The sequence below is a fragment of the Brassica oleracea genome, chromosome C6 (assembly GCF_000695525.1).
Source record: "Brassica oleracea var. oleracea cultivar TO1000 chromosome C6, BOL, whole genome shotgun sequence".
Taxonomy (NCBI): Eukaryota; Viridiplantae; Streptophyta; class Magnoliopsida; order Brassicales; family Brassicaceae; genus Brassica; species Brassica oleracea.
The window spans coordinates 4022011-4044363 of NC_027753.1; the positions used below are offsets into that span (position 1 = coordinate 4022011).

Sequence of the window (22353 nt, forward strand, 5' to 3'; positions counted from 1 at the left end):
TCTCCATCACCCGGAGCGACGTGACCGGAGCGACACAGCGAGGTCGCTCGCGAAGAGCGACCCAGAGCGACGTCTCGCAGCGACCCCTCCAGATCACTCCCGAAGCCTGGAGCGACCTCCCGAAGCGACTACTGGAGGTCGCTGCGTGCCTTCTGTTTGCTCGAATTCATTTCTACTCAAGGGCCTTTTGGTCATTTCATTATGCACGTTTTTACTTCTGAAAACCTATGTTTTAAGTACTTTTGGCAGCCACCAGATAGATTATCTTTTGTTCTAAGAAAAACCTTTGGAAATTTCATCTCTTGTATCATCTTTGTTCATCTAGTTATTGCAATTATGTGTTTCCCAATTCGTTGTTGTATCCCTCTGTATGATTAATCTGAAATCCAAAATGGGTTTAAGAGGAATCATGAAGAGTAGTGAGTAATCACCATTTGAATTCATGGGTTAGGAAGATTAAGAGTGATTAGGTTAGAGCTAGGATGCTTTAGACTAGATCATTCCAAAACCTTGCTAGTAGAGTATTCATAATGCATCTTCTGAGTTAGCTTCTCAAAAGTTGATCTTTAGGCATTTCTCACCCAAAAGGTGTTCGATGAAATGCCTGAAACAACTCTTCTAACTTTTTAGCATATTTTGCCAAAGACATTTGTTGTTAGAAATGCTAAGATAGCCCTAGACCTGTTAGTAATGATTGCTTCCATATTATTCAACCGAAGACATTTGTTGTTTGAAATGTGTTAGTAAATGAACATTCATCTAGACATAGAGTTTGTTTGGAATCGTGTCTAAGCTTAAGGTTGATAGTTTGATTGTTCGTTTGTCATCCTTAGTTTGAAACTTGATCACCCAAGGTCTAATTCCTATGCCCATGAGTTTTCATTTCCTTAGTTAAGAAAGTCAACGTTCTGTAATTGCTTTCTAGTATTAGTAGTAGTTTAACACCCATCTAAATCATTGGTTGCACTTAAATGTACTGAGTACTTGCATTCTCGTTGCTTCGAATTCTTTCAGAACTGATTCGACAATCATTTATACTACAATATACTACAACATTTTTCTTAGGAGCCTTGAAAACTCCTAACATCACCTATTGTAGCGATGGATGGTAGTGATTCACACGAACTGGGATAGAACCGTGGATCTCAAAATTCTGTCCAGAGAAACATACGCTTAAAGTATTAAAACAGATAGCTTGAATATTGATTAAACAAATATGGTATATAGTATTCCATAGAAAGTCAAATTGTCAATACCTTTTCCTGGGTACTATGTTCTAGGCGGAGAAAGGTGGCGGGGACAACGACCGATTAAGCAACAACAACACTGGAGGCTGACATCTTCGAATGTTGGCTAAAAGCTGCGACAGTTCAATTTAGGAGTAATTTAATAAGAGATATGAGTCTCAAGGTTTGTTTGAGGAATTACATATACTGAGACGGATCGTTTCAGAGGTGAAACGGTACCATAACTGATCGTTGGAGATATAGAGAGGTGAAGATGAAAAGTTTCAGAATTTTTTTTGATAAGCTAAAAGGGTAACGCTTCGGTTTATCGATGGAGACAAAGTACTATAAAAATCCTAGATACATACAAAAGAGATTTAGCCCACTTATAAGTTTTATTGGGGCAGAATGCGGATTTTACTAAATAAGTTTCGAAAAAGTTACACATGAGTATTGAAACATTACAGTTATGTGTGGGATCCATTATAAGAAATCCTTCATAAATATATATTAGTTTCGGTAATCAATGTACAAAGTATCCTTTAGTTTAGAGGTATAAATGTTGGTGTTTATATCACAGTAACTCGGGTTCGAGCCCACAAACTTGATATTTTCACACTTTTTAAAAGTGGAGCCTATTTTCCTGCTGACGTGTCGCATCAGGAGTGATGAAACTGGCTCATTATAATTATAATGTAGATTTAAAAGTCCATATTATCACCCAAATCATGTACTAAATTTATATTGACAGACATGCTATTGTTTGTTACTCTTTTATTATTCTAGTAAATATTGAGTAAATTTATTAATTATCTTTTTAATTACCATAATTTTGCTATTATTATTTTTATTAACATAAATGGTGGAAAAAAAAATATTAGAAGTGGGTAGTGATTGTTTTGGGACCCCCATGGTGTGCGAATTTTTATTCAAGCAATAATTATATCTAAGCAACCCAAAAATGAACAATTCTGTTGCGTCGATGTAAATACAATTCACTTCTAAATATGGAAAGTTTCCCTCTCCATATCTAGTAATTGGTTCCTCACATTATTTATTCAACATCATCATTATATGATATGTTATTCAAGGGAATGTCTACTTTTGTGTCACGCTGGACCAAACGTATGGAATGAGCATCAAACCATGATAGAGTCCACCTCCACGTATGTTGATGGAGATGATTCTACACTAGTTACGGTAATGATGCATTATCAAGAATTTCATCTAAAGATCATTTAATTTGAAGGATGCAAGACATGTTCAATGCGAGATCCACCACGCATCAGGGGCGAAGCCAGGAAATTTTTCTGTGTGTGCACTATTAATATTAAAATAAATATATTAAATAATTTTTAAAAATATTATTTAAAATTAAAATAAGATATAATATGAAAATAAATGTAATAAAATATTGATATTAATACATTATAAATTAATCATTGCTTGAAGTAAGGTATGACTTCTTAGTTTGTGATATTTTCAAGCAATTGTTTGGTAAATCAAAAAGAGATACACTTAAAATGATCTCACATTCGTTTGGATAGGGTGGTTTCCACTAATTTCATTGCATAAAAACATTTTTTCATGACTTGCACCAGTAACAGGTAAATTCAAAACCAATTTCAAAAGTTTACAAATTAAAAGATATGTAATTAAATAACTAAATTATTTTTTCTTTGTCGATAAAAAAAAAATTATCTAAAGTCAAATTAGTCATTGTTTAAAATTTTAGGACTTTTGTGTAAAATTCAAATACCATTCGAATAATTACAGATCCTAGTGGAAACAAATCAAAATATTTTTTAAAAGAAATTTTGGAAATAAAAATATATTTTTAAATTTTTTTGCATGTCACGTTAATAGTTACTAGTTACTATTAGTTAGAGATTTATGATTTTAGCAAAAGAAATTGAAAACTATAATTGAGCTTTAAAAGTTTCTTTTATTTTTTGTGAGGTAAGCTATTCTTTTTTTTGGAATTTAGTTTGTTTTGTTTTCCATTTGCCCTTAATCTAAATTCTAATGGGTGCACAATTATAAATTCTAATGGGTGCACATATAAAATTACTTAGCATTTACACTTTTTTTTAAAAAAAATATGAATGCATGTGCACCCCTTCCCTATCATGTGGCTTCGCCCCTGCAGGCCCGTCCCTTGCATAAGGCTCATCAAGCACATGCTTTAGGCCACAATCAAATAAATAGTTTTAGAGGCCACGCTTTAGTGATCTTTTAGTGTAGTGGTTTCATATTGTTTGCTAATAATACTCGTGACATACGAGAGTTCAACTCCTATCATGCACTTTTTTAAAAACACATACGTATCTTTTCACTACTTTTTCTGCCAGTTGTCATATAATATACTAGGTGTTTTCCTGAACCATGTGCAGTAAATTTTTTTTTAAATCTAACTTATATTTAAAAATAAATTTTATTAAATATTATAGATTTTACTATTTTCTTACTAATATTTAATATATATTCGATATATATTAAATCAATTTGTATAAAACTAATAAAAATAATATAACATTGTATAATTATCAAAATTTTAGCCTAAAAATATTTATAAAAATTTTAGGTATATAAAAAACTAATGATCTTATGGCAAAATCACTTCGCAAATATAGTCTAGAGGATTTTTGAAAGCTTTAGTAATACAAATTATATAATTATACAAAATAATAATATTTTGAAATTTAAAATGTTATATATGAATATATTTATTTTATAGATGACGTATGAGCTATTACCAAATTTAAAAAAAGTTTACCAAAAAGAAATATCAATATTAAATGTAATATATGAATTATTATCATATTCTAATAAATTTGCCAAAAATATAAATCAACATTAAATGAAATTGTCCATGTCGTATTTTTCCGGAAGCCATGTCATATTTTTTTTTGTGAAATTGATTGTAGAGAAGACATTTGGCAAAATCACTTCGCAAATATAGTCTAGAGGATTTTTGAAAGCTTTAGTAATACAAATTATATAATTATACAAAATAATAATATTTCGAAATTTGAAATGTTATATATGAATATATTTATTTTATAGATGATGTATGAGCTATTACCATATTTTAAAAAAATTAGCAAAAATAAATATCAATATTAAATGTAATATATGAATTATTACCATATTCTAATAAGTTTGCAAAAAATGTAAATCAACATTAAATGAAAGTGTCCATGTCATATTTTTCCGGAAGTCATGTCATCAATTTCAGTAGACATGTCATATTTGTTTTGTGAAATTGATTGTAGATAGAACATGTGGCAAAATCACTTCGCAAATATAATCTAGGGGATTGCTTAACAAAATTATTATGCTGTTGACAAAAAAAAACAGTATGACTCTCTTAGATTATTTTCATTCCTTAATAATTTTATATATCATATGTTTCATTTATTTTAAATTAAATTCTTAATCTTGTTTTATTATACTACTGCTTAAATTAGTATAGCTTTATAACTTTAACTGCCATAATTATATTTTTCCTACTATATTTAAATTAAAATATTATTATCTTGCTAAATATTGATTCATCGTTGAAAACATATTTTAAATATTACATAATATATAGCTCTAATACTATTCAGTTACAAAAAAAAAAAATCATTCTGATATATAATTATTTGATACTAATATTTCTAAGGCCACGTTATGTTAATTTGCTTTAAGACACCAAATTAATAGGGACGGCACTGCGCCCCTGCCACGCCTAAAGATTACTGAAACCACCATAGATGTATATCAGTAGTGAAGTTATACAATTTTTTTCTCTTGAGTATATAACTATCTAGTAATGTTAAGAGAATGAGCAAAAAATAAGATTTACACCATAAACAAGAGGGTCCGTTAAACATGAGTTAACCAAATCTTCCATTATACATTAACAAACTCTAGCATGTAAACAAAATTTTCAAAAGTCATGAGGTTCGGCTGACCCTCTCCTCCTTGCCTAACCCTGCCAAGGTTAGTAATACTTATAGTTTGGCTACCAACTCTTGTATTAATGATAAATTACGGGACAAATCGGAAAAACAAAACATCTCATGTATAAGATTATAAAATGGTTATCTTATAATAATTCTTTCAAGGGAGATGAGAAAAGAACTCACTGAATGAGATATGTCTTGTTCAAGAGCCACCTCTCTAACTCTCTAAGCCACAAAGTTAGGTAAGTAACTTTCTTATTTGGCAAGCATAACATATCCGAGTACTCGATAAGTGTTTGAGAGTGAGTTCCAATCTCATTCCCTTAGAACACCCCACACACCATCACGACTACCATATATGACATTTTAAAATGGTTCTGTTCTTTTTATGAACAATTTAATTTATTATATAAAGTAACTAAATTATAATGTCCAAGCAAACAATGTTTGAATAAAGAGAGAAACTAGGTCCCTAAATCGCAGCCAATTCTCTCTCAGGCACGAGTTCCAAGAAAGGTCTCCCACTTTCTGCTTATTCCTTTTACCCGCGGGCTACTTTCCTGTTTGAGTATAGATCTACTGCTAAAAGGATAATCTTTTCAAATTGTTCCCTTTTTTTGAAATAATCCATCGGTTCTTCGCACGGTCTGGTCTCTTATCCTCCGGGTTCTCCCCCGACCCGGGTCGGAGGGTCCGCCTTCACCGCTCCTTCCCGCCGGAAGCCACCGCAACAGACCATGGCGACAATCCCTGTAACTCTCTACGGTGAATGGATACAATTGCTGCTAGTGACCGTTGGATAAGTAGGAAGGTGTTCTTCGTTTTGTCTGGAGTCAGACCGCTCTGTTCTTACAACTCTCTCCTCGTGAAGGAAAATCGTTTGGCTAATCTTCTTTTAGAATGCATCGTCGACTGTCCTCATCGGAGAAAGGGAAAGCCATAGCCCTTGAGCATATCCCTGCTCCTCGAACTGGAAGAGTCCGTGTCGCTGAACCCGACGCACCAATCAACACTCAAAAGCACTCCCTCACACTAATTGGTCGTGTGACCAACCCTTCGGTCCAGAAGGTCTGGGCTCTAATTCCATTCTTTACAGATCACTGGAAAGCGGATATTCCCCCTGTTGGATCGGATTTGGGCATGGGGATGTTCCAGTTCCAGTTTGAACTTGAATCCGACCTGCTTACAGTTCTTGATAAGCGGCCTTACCACTATGCACGTTGGATGATCATTCTACAACGATGGGAACCCACAATCTCTCCTAGCTTCCCATCTATGATTCCTTTTTGGGTCAGAATTCAAGGATTCCCGATACATCTTTGGTTTGATGCGATTGCTCGAAGCATAGGAGAGGATTTGGGTACTTTTGAGACCTCAGATATTACTGATCAGGTTTTTCGCATGAGAGTTCATGTTAATGGGAGACTACCTTTGCTTAAATCCTCAGTGATTGAATACCCTAGTGGCGACAAAATTGTGGCTACTCTCCTCTATGAAAAACTGGAGAGACATTGTTTAAAATGTGGAAGACTTGACCACGAAGTCAGGGATTGTCTGGAGGCAAAACATGAAAAGAAAGCTATGGTAGCAGCGCAGGAGGACGCTCTGAGAAGCAAGGCTTCTGTTACTAACAAGGATCCCCCACCTAGAAGCATCAATAGGCCTGGAGGGCCTACTCGACATTCACCAAGAAGAGAGGCCCGATTCAACCCCTACTCTAGGAGGGCTCCAGACCACCAAACTCGGCGCTCTTACTCTAGAGATCCTCCACGCGATATGCCTCTCCACTCCCAGCACCATTCCCATTATCGCCAGGAGCAGCCTAGACGCTCCGGAACTTCTGTAGTCAACGAAGAAGAGAATTACTCTCGCCAACCTCGAGATGGTCACCTTTTGAAGCGCTACAAGTCTCCTCCTCGTAGAGATCAGAGGACTGCTAGTGGGGATTCCCAGTCAGCTTCATCAACATCACCTCGTCCTTGGAAGGATGAGAGAAGAGAATCACAGTGAAGAGTTTCCCAAAGAGAAACTATAAATAGCAGACACACTTCTCATGCTGCTGATTCTAGGGGGATTCCCCGAGATCGAGACATGTACTCCCCAGTGCGAGAGACTCTCGAGTCTACTAGGAAGGAGGTCCATGACGTTATGCTACAATATACGAACAGCACAGATCCGGCTGAGAGTGCTGCCCGGCGAGAACGGCTTAGACAAGCTGAAGCCCAGGGACGGCTCGATGCTTCTGCTGCAAGAATCCTTCAAGTGCGCCAGGAGCTTGAAGAGACGAGAACTGATCCGTCACCCACACCACCCACTAAATCGGCATCTCAGGACCGAGTTCCTCTAGCGTCCCGATTGGGCCCTCTGAACCAGAAACCCGACTCCTCATCTAGACTCCCCATTATGGACAGGCTGGGTCCACTACTAGATGAGATTACCGAACCCTCCTCGCAACCGCTTATTGAGGCAGCTCCAATCCCAAAAAGGAAGCCAGGAAGACCTCCAGGGAGCCGTAAGGCTAATGCAAGCCCGTCAGCTAAGCAGGTAGCCAGTGTGAAATTGAGGAAGTTGCACGCTAAGCCTCCAAAGTGTAAGCGGAAGTTAGGCACCAGTAATGACAAAGATGGACAGACCTCCAATGCTCCAAAGCCTCCCAGAGCTAAACGAGCCTCATCAAATCGCGGGATTCCGCAGGGGCGTGAAAACTCGAACTCGGATGATGCCCCCATCTGTAACTTGGTGTCACCAGCTATGCGGCGTAGGATGGATTTTCTAATCCAATCCAACCCCGTTCCTTAGCCATAGCCAGCTAAAACTGTCAGAAGTTGGGGAATCCCCGGACAGTTCGAAGACTCGGGGAGATATCCAAGAAGTTCGATCCGGATATTCTCTTCCTCTTGGAAACTAAAAACCTCAACGACGTTATTCTCAAGAAGCTAGATCATTTACCCTATGAGTGCAACCTTCTTGTTCCCCCTACTGGACACGGAGCCGGGGGACTCGCCTTATTTTGGAAGCAGGAGCTTAATCTCCAAGTTTTAAACTCGTCCCCAAATGTAATTGACACTGTCATTGAGTTTGAAGGAAAACGTTTTTACGCCTCGTTTATTTACGGTAATACAGACCGAACTCAGAGGAGAAATCTCTGGGACCAACTCCTCGACCTCTCGAATGCACGAGATGAAGCCTGGTTCATTACCGGGGACTTCAATGATATATTATGCAGTGACGAAAAAGATGGCGGTACTGACCGCCCTGATGGCTCCATCTCAGACTTCCGCACCTTCTTCTCTGAAGGAGATCTCTTTGATCTCCAACACACGGGGGACCCTCTTTCCTGGCGGGGAAATAGAGTCAATGGGGTAGTGAGATGCAGGTTGGCCCGGGCGGCATCAAACACGAAATGGGCAGATAACTTTCCCTTTGCTCGCTGCCAATATCTCGGATTCGAGGGTTCAGACCATAAACCTTTAATCTCCTTCTTCGATAAAGGCGGAAGACGCAAACGAGGAATGTTTCGCTATGACAGGAGATCATGCAAAAACGAAGAAGCAAAATCGATCATTACTGCGGCGCTAACTGATTGCTCTGAGGCCTCGGTCTCAGAAAAACTGGCACACACTAGAGGTGCTATTTCGCTATGGAACCGGACTAAACAGAGAAACAGCAAGCTGGGGATCGAGAAGAAGAAGCTGGAACTCAATGAGGCGCTGTCAGAGCCGATTGAGGATACTGTAAAAATCCAGGATATTAATAAACAGCTTACTGCAGCATACCTTGCTGAGGAAGACTACTGGAGACAGCGCAGCCGACTCCTCTGGCTAAAACTTGGCGACCGTAATACTGGATACTTCCATGCCATTACCAAATCCAGGAAGCGGGCCAACGCCTTCTCGGTCCTTGAAGATGCTGACGGCAAGAGGGTGGTCAAAGAGGAAGAAATCTTTGAGGTTATAGGCGCATACTTTGACAAACTCTTCACCTCCAGCCCGGGCGAAAGGGCTCAGACAGTGATGCGGGCTCTACAGCCCATTGTGACGGCTGATGGTAACTCCCTTCTAACCTGTAAGCCCACTGAACTGGAGATCAGGGAAGCAGCTCTCTCTATCCATGCCGACAAAGCACCCGGGCCGGATGGCTTCTCAGCTGGGTTCTTCCACACCCATTGGGACACACTAGGGCCTGACATCGTCAGGGAGGTTCAGGGTTTTTTTGAGGGCGCGCCCCTACCAGAAGGAATAAATCACACTCACATCCGTCTCATTCCAAAAATCTCCAACCCGCAGAAAGTCTCTGATTACCGGCCTATCGCCTTGTGCAATGTGTACTACAAAATCTACTCCAAGATCATCACGAGAAGACTCCAACCGATGATGGGGAAGCTGATTTTCGAGAATCAGTCGGCCTTTGTTCCTGGTCGTGCGATTGGGGATAACGTTCTCATTACTCATGAAGTCATCCATTATCTCAAGACATCTCAGGCGGAACAGCGAGTTGCCATGGCCGTGAAGACGGATATGAGCAAGGCGTATGATCGTCTTGAGTGGGAGTTCATCGCGCTAGTGCTTGCTCGGTTGGGATTCCACCGCAGCCTCATCAATTTGATCCTACAGTGTATCTCGTCGGTTACATACTCCTTCCTCATTAACGGCTTGCCTAGAGGGAAGGTAGTACCGAGTAGAGGAATCCATCAAGGCGATCCTCTTTCTCCCTACATATTTATTATGTATAGTGAGGTTCTCTCGGGATTATGTAATCGAGCCCAAGAAGAAGGGTTAATACAAGGTATTCAAGTCTCTCGAGGCTGTCCAAGTATTAATCATCTTCTTTTTGCGGATGATACAATGTTCTTCCTCAATGCTAACGAGGAAAACTGTGAAGCACTGGTGAACATTCTACACAGCTATGAAGAGGCATCTGGCCAAGCCATCAACAAGGAGAAATCAGCGATAACATTCTCCAAGCGAGCACCGAATGCCATCAAGAATCCTATCAAAGAGGCGCTGCAAATCCACAAGGAGGGTGGAGTGGGAAAATATCTTGGGCTCCCGGAACAATTCTGACGTAAGAAACGGGACATATTTTCCTCCATAATTGACCGCATTCATCAAAAAGCTCGCGGGTGGTCTACAAAGTTTCTATCCTCCGCTGGGAAACTTGTTATGTTACAAAGTGTCCTCTCAGCTGTTCCTTCCTACCCTATGTCCTATTTTAAGCTACTGGTTTCTCTCTGTAAACGGATTCAATCCGTTGTCACCCGATTCTGGTGGGATAGTAATAGTGAAACCAAGAAGATGGCATGGGTTTCTTTGGACCGTATGGCGAAACCCAAAGCGATAGGCGGGCTGGGTATGAAGGACTTTCAGCAGTACAATGATTCTCTTTTGGCAAAGACTGGCTGAAGACTTCTTAACAACCCCTCATGCCTCCTCGCCAAAATATTGAAAGGGAAATACTACCCTGACAGCGATTTCTTGATGGCGGGAACATCATCCTCCATCTCCCACGGCTTGAGGAGCATTCTTGCTGGACGGGAGCTTCTTATGAAAAACTTGGGCTGGATTGTGGGGGACGGCCAATCTATCAACGTCTGGGATGACCCATGGCTAAGTCTCAGCAAACAAGAGAGACCAATGGGACCACCAATGGAAGCCAGCGCCACACTTTCAGTCTCAGACTTGTTACTACCAGGGACGAGTGAGTGGGATGTTGACCGCATTCGCCTCGTTCTACCTGAGTATGAAACTAAGATTCGCAGCATCACTCTCAGCATAACGAGGACTCCCGACAAACTCGTCTGGCTAGGGACTAAAGATGGAATTTACACTGCAAAGTCAGAATATTATGCAGTGTCCGTTGAACTGGAAAATGGAAACCCGCAGGATGCAGACTTCGATTGGAAGAAGAACGTTTGGAACCTTGACTGCGCCCCAAAAGTTAAACATTTTGCATGGAAGCTTCTAAAGAGAGCAATACCCGTGGGAGAGCGCCTGCAAGAGAGACACCTAGACGTTGATCCAAAGTGTAAGAGGTGCGAGCACAATGAATCTATTCTTCATCTTCTCTTCCACTGTCAGTACGCACAGGAGGTGTGGCAGCTAGCACCCTTCACTACTGAAATGGAATACAGAGGAATAATAGATTTAATGTCAAGTTGGCCTTCAATATGTGCACAAAAATGCTTACCTCCTTCTGGTGTTACTTCTGGAGCGTTATTTCCTTGGATCCTGTGGTCAATTTGGAAATCTAGAAACCGGTTTGTGTTTGAAGGAGTCTTCATCTCCCCTAAGGAAACTCTCTCCACCGCTATTAAGCTCGCCCGCGAATGGTGCTCGGACAGTAAGGCTGATCCAACTCGCCCAAGCGCTCGGATCAACAAACAGATGGCGCAAGGAGAAACCAGCGTAACGGCGGTGCGCTCAGATGCTGCGTGGATGGCCTCTTCAAACTTAGCAGGGTTAGGCTGGACGATACTGTCTGAGAGTGGTCATGAGTACAAGAAGCGTGCAGAGTTCATACCTTCTCCGCTGCTAGCGGAAGGACTTGCGATGAGAGAAGCCATACAATCATGCCGCCGGAGTGATCTACAAGACATCAGACTGGAGTCGGATTCGGCGCAGCTTATCCAGTGTGTTAACTCGAGGACGGTGGTTACAGAGCTTCATAGCATTGTGTCGGATATTTTAGCTTTTGCATCTGATTTCCGTTCAGTCACATTTCTCTGGATTCCCCGAGAAAAGAACATGGCTGCTGATAGCTTAGCCAAGATGGCCTTAAATGCGTTAGACAATGTTTTGATTGTGGATGCTATTAATGCTCCCAACTAACTTTCTTTCATCAATTTAAATGTGTTTCAAAAAAAAAAGCAAACAATGTTTTTTCTATAAAAAAAAAAGCAAACAAAGTTTTTTTTTTGTCACGAAGTGTGCTAAGATGAATGAGGGATAAAATCAAGGGGGATTTACCAAATATGACTCAAAACTTGATTTTGATTGCAAAAGTATACCCAAACTTGAATCAAATGCAAAAGTAACCCAAAAGTCTTGAGAAATTACAGCCAACCCTTTGTGAACAAACAAAAAGACAGAACTCATGTTTACGAATATAACCCCGCTAAGTCTTCTGAGATTCTGTTAAGTCTTCTAGACGACGTCCACAGAAGTCGTCTGGTATAGTTAATCTTAAAAATAATTTATAAATTTTGTAAAAAATATTTTGATAAGCGAAAAATCAAAATCATGTAATTATAAATAGTTTTAAGTGATATAAATTAAGATATAAAAAAATTGAATTGTTTTCAACATAGATGAGTGAAAGTAGTGAATCATGATATTATTTGGTTTAGGGTTTGACAACATATGTTGTAGTATTGTATGTATTCTTAGGGTTAGATTTTGGAAAGCTTAAATGCTTTTTTTGAAAAATTAAAGTTTTACCTACATGTGATTATTATGTGATTATTTCTGTGTATGGTAAACACTTTTTAAGTTTAATTTGATTTTATGAAGTGTTTAGTTAGTTAATTTAGGGGTTATGTTTAGGGTCTAGACGACTAACATGTAAGTCATCTGGCGATTAGAAGACTTCTCTGAAAGTGTTCTAACTCCCGCTAAAAATATTTTAGTTTCCCGCTAAAAATTTTGAAGTCTTCTGGGCGACTTACAAGTAAGTCGTCTAGTAAGTCTTCTGATCGAAAATATTTAACCTTATTGAAATTTTTTGTCTCCATATATAAAGAAAAATTTACACATTCTCTCTCCTCTTCTCAAATGGCTGCAACAAAATGGTATGTTCCTCATTCTAAAACTCTCCAACCTCTCTCTAATCTCTTTGAACTTATAAACACCAAACTTTATTGTTTTTGTCTCATGTCTTTCTCATTAGTTTATCTTGTTTTGCAGGTTTTTCATCACATGGTTCTCATCTTCTACTCATTTAAAGGTAGATTTATTAATTTTAGATATGTATTTTTGTGTGTTCTATAAAGGTAGATCTATCTAATCTTCTACTCATTTTCTCTGTTTTTAAGCTTTTTGAACGTTTTTTGATATGCAGATTTTTCAGATCTGGATTTGGATATGCAAGGTTTTCAGATCTGGAAGACTTCAGGGTTAGAAGACGGCCAGACGACTTCCAGGAAGTTTTCCACACGACTTCCAGGAAGTCTTCCAGACGACTTCCAGACGACTTCCAGGGAGTCTTCTGGCGGAGTCTTCTCCCATATCTCTCTTTCATAATAAATCTGAGTGTTTTGGTAAGTTTTTATGTATGATTTTCTTCATTTAGTAACCTCATGTTGCATAAAGTTCATGCTTTTTTCCCAAACTAAAACTCTCCAAACACCTCTAATCTCTTTGACTTGAAAACACTAAACTTTATATGAATTTTTTATTTTTGTCTCATGTCTTTCTCACTAATCTATCTTTTTGTTAGCTTTTAATCAGATGGTTCTCATCTTCCACTTGGATATGTACTTTGTGTGTTCTATAAAAGTATGTCTATATAATTTTCAACTTATTTTCTCTGTTTAAGCTATTTGAACGTTTTTTGATATGATATGCAGGTTTTTTAGATCTGGGTTTGATATACATGTTTTTCAGATCTGGATCAGATTTTGGAAGACCTATGGGAAGTCTTCTCGGAAGTCTTCTAAAATATAATGCGCTATCCAGACGACTTCAAAGAAGTCTTCCAGACGACTTCCAGGAAGTCTTCTGACAGAGTCTTCTTCCATATCAAGTGGAGTCTAAGCTTGTCTGTGTAGAGGAATGATTTATAATAGTTTTGTTTGTGGTATGTTTTGTGATTTGCATGTGTACTCCTTTTGTTGTGACTCTTTTTGTAAATTTGAAAAGATATTAATGAAAACGGTTGGTAAATATGTTCATTTTCCACAATATTATCTTGCAAAAATTACTTGACATAATTAAAGTTATTGATACAACTTCAATAGTAAAACACAATAACACAAAAAATTAATCAAATTTATTACAACTAAGGGAGAAGAATTCTCAAGAAAACTTAGTCAAATTCACAAAAGATAAAAGATTACATAAGTTCAAAGCTAGAACACTTTCATTAGATACATAAATAAAAAGTATATCTTATGATCTGAGAAGACACATTAAACCATGTTACTTGATATTCTTGAAGTTACTTAATTCTTTTGAAAATTAAATAAACATATCTTAAAGTTACTTAACAAATTTACAAAAACTAACGTAGAAGAGTCTTCTCAATTAGCTAAAAACTTTACTAAGCATGAATGTTGCTAACCTCATAAATATCACCAATTAAGTTATCAATCTCATTCAGCAGCCTCAATATTGACTAATATACATGAATTAACAAAAAAAATTAAAAAGTCTTTATAGTTTTAGAGAAAATGAAAGTTTATTAAACATTGACGCAAACAACTTCCACGGAGGTCGTCTGGTAGATTTTTAGGAAGTCGTCCATTTAGGTTAGTTTTGCAATTGATTTTTAACCTAGACGACTTACATGGAAGTCGTTCATCTTTGTTTGTTAAAAAAAAACCCGAGACGAACATGTAAGTCGTCTAGGAAAAACGGGTTAGTTTTGCATTTTACCAGATTGTGTCAGAAATTTGACTTTTTCTGGACGACTTACACTTAAGTCGTCCAGTAGAAAATTAAAAAAACAATATTTTGTTATACCTAGACGACTTATATGGAAGTCGTCTCAGGTTAGTTTTGCAATTGAAAAATAAAACAAAAAAAATTATTTTTTTCTAGACGACTTACACGGAAGTCGTCCGTCCGACGACTTACATGGAAGTCGTCCAAGATAAGCAAGGTTTGACCAGAATCTCGGAATAAAATCATGGATGACTTCAATGTAAGTCGTCGGACGGACAACTTCCGTGTAAGTCGTCTAGGAAAAAATAATTTTTTTTGTTTTATTTTTCAATTGCAAAACTAACCTGAGACGACTTCCATGTAAATCGTATAGGTATAACGAAATATTGATTTTTTAATTTTTCGGTCAAATGCAAAACAAACCCGTTTATCGTCTCGAATTTTTTTTTAACAAACAAAGATGGACGACTTCCATGTAAGTCTTCTATAAAACACATTTAAAAGTCAATTGCAAAACTAACCTCTGCATTGACCAGAAGGCTTCCATGTAAGTCGTCTACAGCCAGACGACTTACAGGTAAGTCGTCTGGACGAACAGATCTGGGAAAAAAGCTGATTTCATAGTTTCAACCAGTGAGATAACTTATTTAGCACACATAAGTCTTCTCCAAACACCCAGAATCTCAAACAAAAGTGACTCACCAAGAATCGTAAGCTTTAATTGCTCTATGAACCATAAAAAAATTTAGAATCAAAATCTTGAGTTTTTTTGGATGAATATGGAGAGAGTGAAAGAGATGTTGTTTTTAGTTCATAAGAATTGAGAAATAAAAAGTGTAAATCGATTTTTAGGTGCATTAAGAGCTTCAAATTGATTGTTCATGGTGGTTGGTGTATTGATGACAATGTCAACATTGTGAATACTTGAGGAAGATGAAGGTTATAGAGTAAAATATGCATTTTCAAAAAAAAAAAGTGATGATATTTTCGTGAATAATCTGAACTTTAGGGATAAAAGAGACAAGTCAAAGTTCCAAAAAAACATGGGCTAGTTTTGTGTTTGACTTCAAATTTTGAGTCATATTTGCAAAAACCCAAAAATCAATCAAAATAATAGAAACAGAGAACAAAACATCGTGAATATAATCACTAAAATTGCATATATAGATTGCGTTATGAGCGTTGTCCAAAAAAAAAAAAAGATTGCGTTATGAGTTTCTAAGGAGCTGAGCAGCTGTACCAACAAGGATGAATCCGAAAGCATTTTGACGGTGAATAAGTTTTGAAAAAAAAAATTCTATAAAAATACCAAGTTGTTAATATATATAACTGTACTTAACAAAAAATACAATACTGAAAGATTCTTGATTATGACAATGGATTTAAGCATATTAGTTTATTCCTGTATCCCCTTTATATTAACTGAAAAGTCACTTAAGAGATTTCTGCTGGCGTATCGCTGATAGGTGAACTTTCAAATTAATTGTTATAATTTGGTTAATTTGGTTGGTTGATGGTTTTTATTTTTTTATTTATTTAATTAAAGTTTTTAAAAGGAAACTAATCATATAATTACCTAATCTAATATATGTTTCCAAACATACAAGTAAACATCTTAAATATAGATGAACTAGGTGATTTTCCCGTGCTCATGCACGGATATAAACATTTATAAAATAAATATATAATTGATTGTTATTTATTTTTAATTTTAATTAATTTATAATTTGTATACATAATTTATTTTTAATTCTAAATTAATTTATAATTTGTATTTATAATTTATATTGATAATATTATATTACTTTAATTAGACATATGATTTTAGATATGTTATATCTATTCGGTTTTGTTATTTTTTACAGTTGATTTAGTTATCATTTAGGTATATTAGATTGCATAAATTTCTCTAAATTTCACTATAATTATTTTTTATTTTAAATATATTAAAATTGTGATTTTTCTTATTTGCATTTACGTTGGTTGTTGTCTTAGATATGTAAATATATTTAAGAAAGATTATGTATAAGTTAAGATATATTGTGCTTAGAATGAAATATAAAATAAACTAAAGTGTTTGATTCCAAATTACATAAATTAATATAACGATAATATTCTACATTCTCATGCATATATATAAATTTTACGAAAGAACTAAATTATAACAGTTGGTTAAATTTCTATTTTCATTTGTTAATATGTTTTGAGTCATCCTATAATTTACATTTATAAAATAAATTATTATTATAAAATTAGATATATATATATATACTAATTGTAGTTAAATCTATAATTTTGTAAGTTGGATTAATCGAGTCACTCATATTGTGAGTATATTGAATTACATTTATTCTTTCAAATTAAAACTGAAGTATAATTATTTTTTACTATAATTAAGTAAAATCAAATTAATTTTATGTATCATTTAAATGTGCATGTAGTTTCATAATATTTATCAAGTTATATGTAGATTTGTTTTTAAAAATATTAGAAATAAAACGATGATCAATATGAAGTTACATACATAAGTAACTAATACATTTGGAAGCTCATGAACACATATTAATATTTAAAATATTTTACAAATTCTAAATAATTTTATGCCTTATATTTATTAAACGGTAAACTGAAATTAATTTTAAATAATCAATTGTTTTGGTATTTTAATTATAGTCATATTAAGTTCCACGAAAATAAAAGCATAAAATTTTAAAGCAAATTTAATATTATGAAAACAAATAATTTTAATAATGATAAAATATAATATATCAACCTTGTTAAAGTATATAGTGTTGTGTTATTTTAAAATATTTTGTAACTATTTGATTAAAAGATTTTATTGTTAATTTTTTTTTAATATCTCTTAAAAATAAACATTTAAAAAAAAATGTGTGATTGTATTTTAAAAATCATATTATATAAGTAAAATATAATTTATTAATTTTTTCTGTAATTGAAAGATATTATAGTCAACTAAATATTAGAAAAAGAAATAAAACATTTCAATAATACTAATTATAAACTATTTTTTGTCAATTAATCATATATCATTTTATGTTAGGGAAAATTACATATTTAACACTTTCATGCTACCACTTTTCATTTATACCACCACTAAAGGGACATTTTCAAAAATATATTCTTCGTTAAGCGGCAAAAGACACTTATGCCCTTGTTCTTTATATATATAATAAATAAATATTTAAATAAATAAAAATGTGAAAAATAAAAAATAGTTTTTTTAATTTTTTTCTGAATTATACTATTTCGAAATTCAAACTCTAAACCCTAAACCTCAACTCTAAACCCTAAACCATCAATCCTAAACCCTATTTTTTTTAAATACGAACCCTAAACCCTAAACCGTCAATCGTAAACCCTATTTTTTTCTTAAATAAACCCTAAACCCCCAAACATCAACTCTAATCTCTAAACTCCGAAACATCAACTCTGAACCCTAAACCCTAAACCTTCAACTCTAAACCGTAAAACATCAACTTTAAACCCTAAACCATAAATCTTCAACTCTAAACCCTAAAACATTAACTCTAAACCCTAAACCCTAAACTTCAACTCTAAACCCTAAATCATCAACACTAAACCCTAAACTATCAACACTAAACCCTAAACCCTAAAAAGTAAACTCTAAACCGTAAACCCTAAAAATTAACCCTAAACCCTAAAACATCAACTCTAAACCCTAAACCTTAAACCTTCAACTCTAAACCCTAAGCCTTAAATCCTAAACCCGAAACCCTAAAACCCTAGAGTTGATGTTTTTACAGTTTAGATTTGAAGATTTAGGGTTTAGGGTTTACGTTTAGGATTTAGAGTTGATGTTTTAGGATTTAGATTTGAAGGTTTAGGGTTTAGAGTTCGAATTTCAGAAAAATATAAGGTTTAGGGTTTAGGGTTTTGATTTTGAATTTTAGAAAAATATAAGGTTTAGGGTTTAGGGTTTACGCTTAGGGTTTAAAGATGATGTTTTAGGGTTTTGATTTGAAGGTTTAGGGTTTAGGGTTTAAAGTTGATGTTTCAGAGTTTAGGTTTTAGAGTTGATGTTTCATGGTTTAGGGTTTAGAGTTGATGATTTAGGGTTTAAAGTTGATGTTTCAGAGTTTAGGTTTTAGAGTTGATGTTTCATGGTTTAGGGTTTAGAGTTGATGATTTAGGGTTTAAAGTTGATGTTTCAGAGTTTAGGTTTTAGAGTTGATGTTTCATGGTTTAGGGTTTAGAGTTGATGATTTAGGGTTTAGAGTTGATGTTTTAAGTTTAGATTAGTTAACCATATGTTTTTGTTTTGTCAAAAGTAATCAAAAGGTTATAAATGTCTTTTACCCTTCATTAAAAATGAGGGTAAAAGTGGTTCGTGTAAACATGAAAAGTGGTACTTTGAAAATGGTATTTTTAATAATTTCCCTATATGTTACTTAATTATTTTATGTAATCATCTAAGAAAATAGATAAATATATAAAAATTATTTCTATTACTTTGAAAATATATACTTTTGTATTGTTTAAAATTATGTTTTAAAATAAATAATATTTATTTTTCTAATATCAAGATTATGTGTGTGAATGTTGTTTTATGAAATCACTATATATGCAAATATATATATTTTAATCTAAGAAAATATAGATATAAAGAAATGTTTTATTACTTCAAAAATATATTTTATGTTATTGAAAAATATTTTTTAAATGGAATATTTCTATTTTGTGAACTTTCCTTTATAGTGAAATCATATTTTATATACATATATTTTCGTTTTTAAATTTGTTTTACACCTTTATAAATGTTTCCTTTTTTATTATATATGTTATTTTGAAAATTTTAAAAAGGGAAATATATAAAAAATTCAATAATAATATTTAAATATAATATTTTTAATTCATTAAGGATATCAGTGTAATCAACCATCGTGAGAGTTAACGTGAGCGCGACACATAAGAAATTGGCTTCTCAAATAATATTATAGAGATTAATATAATTTATTTATAGAAACAATTAAATATCATATATTACATTATATAAATTGATAATATACTTTTAAATATAATTCACATGCTTTTCCTAGAGTTAATACTCTATTAATATAATATACATTTGATTATAATAAAATTGGCATGTTTGTTTTGAATAGTAAAAAAATGAATGAGACATAAGTAAAAAAACATGAGGGAAGAATAATAAAATATGTTTGTTGTGTTCTTGGTTCTTTTATATTCTTTTGTATTTAGTTTTATTTGTCGAGATGCATATATTTTTGTATTACTATAAATGTGAACTAATTAGGTTTAAGCGTTTTTAAAACATAGTGATAAATTGAGTAAGAAAAATCAATAAAAATGACATGTTATACAATTGTTAAAGTTAAAGATAGAAAATATAATGTAAATTGCAAGTAGGATAAATTATTTAAAAATAATGAGATGTATATTTTGCGGTATAATAAACTTTTAAAATGTACAATAATAGAATTTTAACAAATTTTATACAATAAAAATATTTTATTTTGATATAATATATATGTACAATAATAAAACTTTAAAATAACAACATTTCATTATTTAAAATTTTAAAAAAGATTTTTTGTTATTTAAAATTAGAAAATTAGAAAATTACGCAACATTTCGTTATTTAAAATGTACAATAATAAAACTTTAAAAAACAACATTTCGTTATTTAAAATTTTGTAAAATATTTTTTCTTATTAATTAATCAGATTTAATTATAATATGTATGTTTTAAAAGAAGAAATGGTTTGTTTAACCCTTTCAAGTTTTATGTTAAACACTAAATAAAAAATGTGTGAGAAATTGTGATTTGTGATTTGACAAAATTATGAGAGAAATTGCTTAGACTACCATTTTCCTAATACATGTTTTCATGTTTATATTAACCAAATTTATCATTGGTTTTAAAGAGATAAATCATACTATATATTAATTGAGAAGTCACTTAAGTGATTTTTTTTAAGTATTTTTCGTATGTTAAGTTTTAAAAATAGTTATAATTTGATTGGTTGTTGACGTTTATTAGTCATTTATTTTAATCAGATCTAAAAATAAAAGGTAACTATAGAACTAACTAATATAAATTACCAAATAACACAAGTAATATTACAAATAATGATTTATGGTAACTAATTGTAGAATTGGAGAACTAATATATATGTTTTATCAATTTCTTTTTATTTATCAATTATTTATATATAGTTAAATAGAAACTTTAACTTTTTTTAATTGAAAGAAATTTAGTGGGTATATATTCTTATATAAAAGAGTTAGATTTGTAGGTAAAGAATTATTAGAACTTTTTATGTTTTATAAAGTCCACAAAAAACGTTTACAAAATATCTTTATGATAAAAGCATCTGATCATTGTATTGATCCTACACAAAAAAAATTCTCTTTTTTATTTCTTGAAAGCTAGAGTATTCCTGGTTATTTCACGTGTTAAAATAAAATATAAAGTAATTCTACAACCAATTATCTTATTTAATTATAACATTGCTTTTATGTGAGAGAAATATTTATAATGACTAAGGTTTACGTTGTTGAACTATTTTAAATCTCATAGATCTTCCAAAAATATATACTGAAATTTTTGATTATCTAACTATTTAAAATTAAAAATTAAAAATTTTACTTTTAATTATTATTCAAAAATTATAACAATGTAAACATAATATATATTTCTTCATATAATATAATTACCCGCAAAATTGCGGTCAAACACCTAGTAGACTATTGTTTCTAAAATTCAAATTATTAAAAAAATTAATAAGCTGGGATTCTCTACAAGTACGAAATAAGACACGAGTGTTCATTATCTCTAATTTTGTTTCATTAATGTCCTCTTTCACCGACTACACAAGGCAATTCAAAAAGGAAATATGATTATCAGTATAAGTGTAGAGATTTGAACATCACGCAGTTGAGCTTTGCCGATGATTTAATTTTCACAGCTGGGTAAATTGCAATTTTAATAGTATTGTGTCTATTCTACAAGATTTTGAAAAATAGGTTTAGCTATTAACATGAGCAAAGCAGCTCTACGTACGATGTAGACTCCATCAGATACATATCGATTTCTTTCTGATGGATCAAGAATAGATAGTTGTCTCATTAATAGATAGAAATAGGCTCAAAGACCTTATTATTGATTCCCTCTGAAGACAGATCGATCTAAAGAAGATCATTGCTTACTCCTCAGTAGCCCATATGAATCTGGTGACTATTGGTATGTTTAGTCGGACGGCAGCCGTTAGGTCACCTATTTTGAGTTATGGACACACAAAGCCAAAACATGTGTGTCGGGCGTGCGACCCATCAACCTACTAGCAATGGGGGAGAGCAGTAGGTCAAAATGAAAGAATAAATAAGCACGAGGAAATGCTAGGCTGATCAAAAGAAGAAGGATTAGCGAAAAGTATATCTAACTTTCTTCTCCAAAGAATTGACAGAAACCATGAAATTCTAATTGATCAGCTTCCAATCTTGTATTTGGGGTTATCTCTAACTACCAAGAGCATGATTTTTTTTTCTCAAAGGGCAGGACTCTTTTTTTTTTCT

At 33.8% G+C, this 22353-nt stretch overlaps 2 protein-coding genes across 2 annotated transcripts; both read left to right on the plus strand.

Moving 5' to 3' along the window:
- Positions 1–6076: 6076 nt before the first annotated feature.
- On the plus strand, positions 6077–7186 carry LOC106297258. Its single transcript, XM_013733537.1, has one exon. It carries the CDS (start codon positions 6077–6079, stop codon positions 7184–7186), a length of 1110 nt encoding a protein of 369 aa, XP_013588991.1.
- Positions 7187–10653: 3467 nt separating this feature from the next.
- LOC106297259 lies at positions 10654–12003 on the plus strand. Its single transcript, XM_013733538.1, has one exon. It carries the CDS (start codon positions 10654–10656, stop codon positions 12001–12003), a length of 1350 nt encoding a protein of 449 aa, XP_013588992.1.
- The last annotated feature ends 10350 nt before the right edge of the window (positions 12004–22353 follow it).

Coding starts and splice junctions, on each gene's coding strand:
- LOC106297258 (XM_013733537.1), top strand. CDS start 6,077: ATGCATCGTCGACTGTCCTCATCGGAGAAAGGGAAAGCCATAGCCCTT.
- LOC106297259 (XM_013733538.1), top strand. CDS start 10,654: ATGGCGGGAACATCATCCTCCATCTCCCACGGCTTGAGGAGCATTCTT.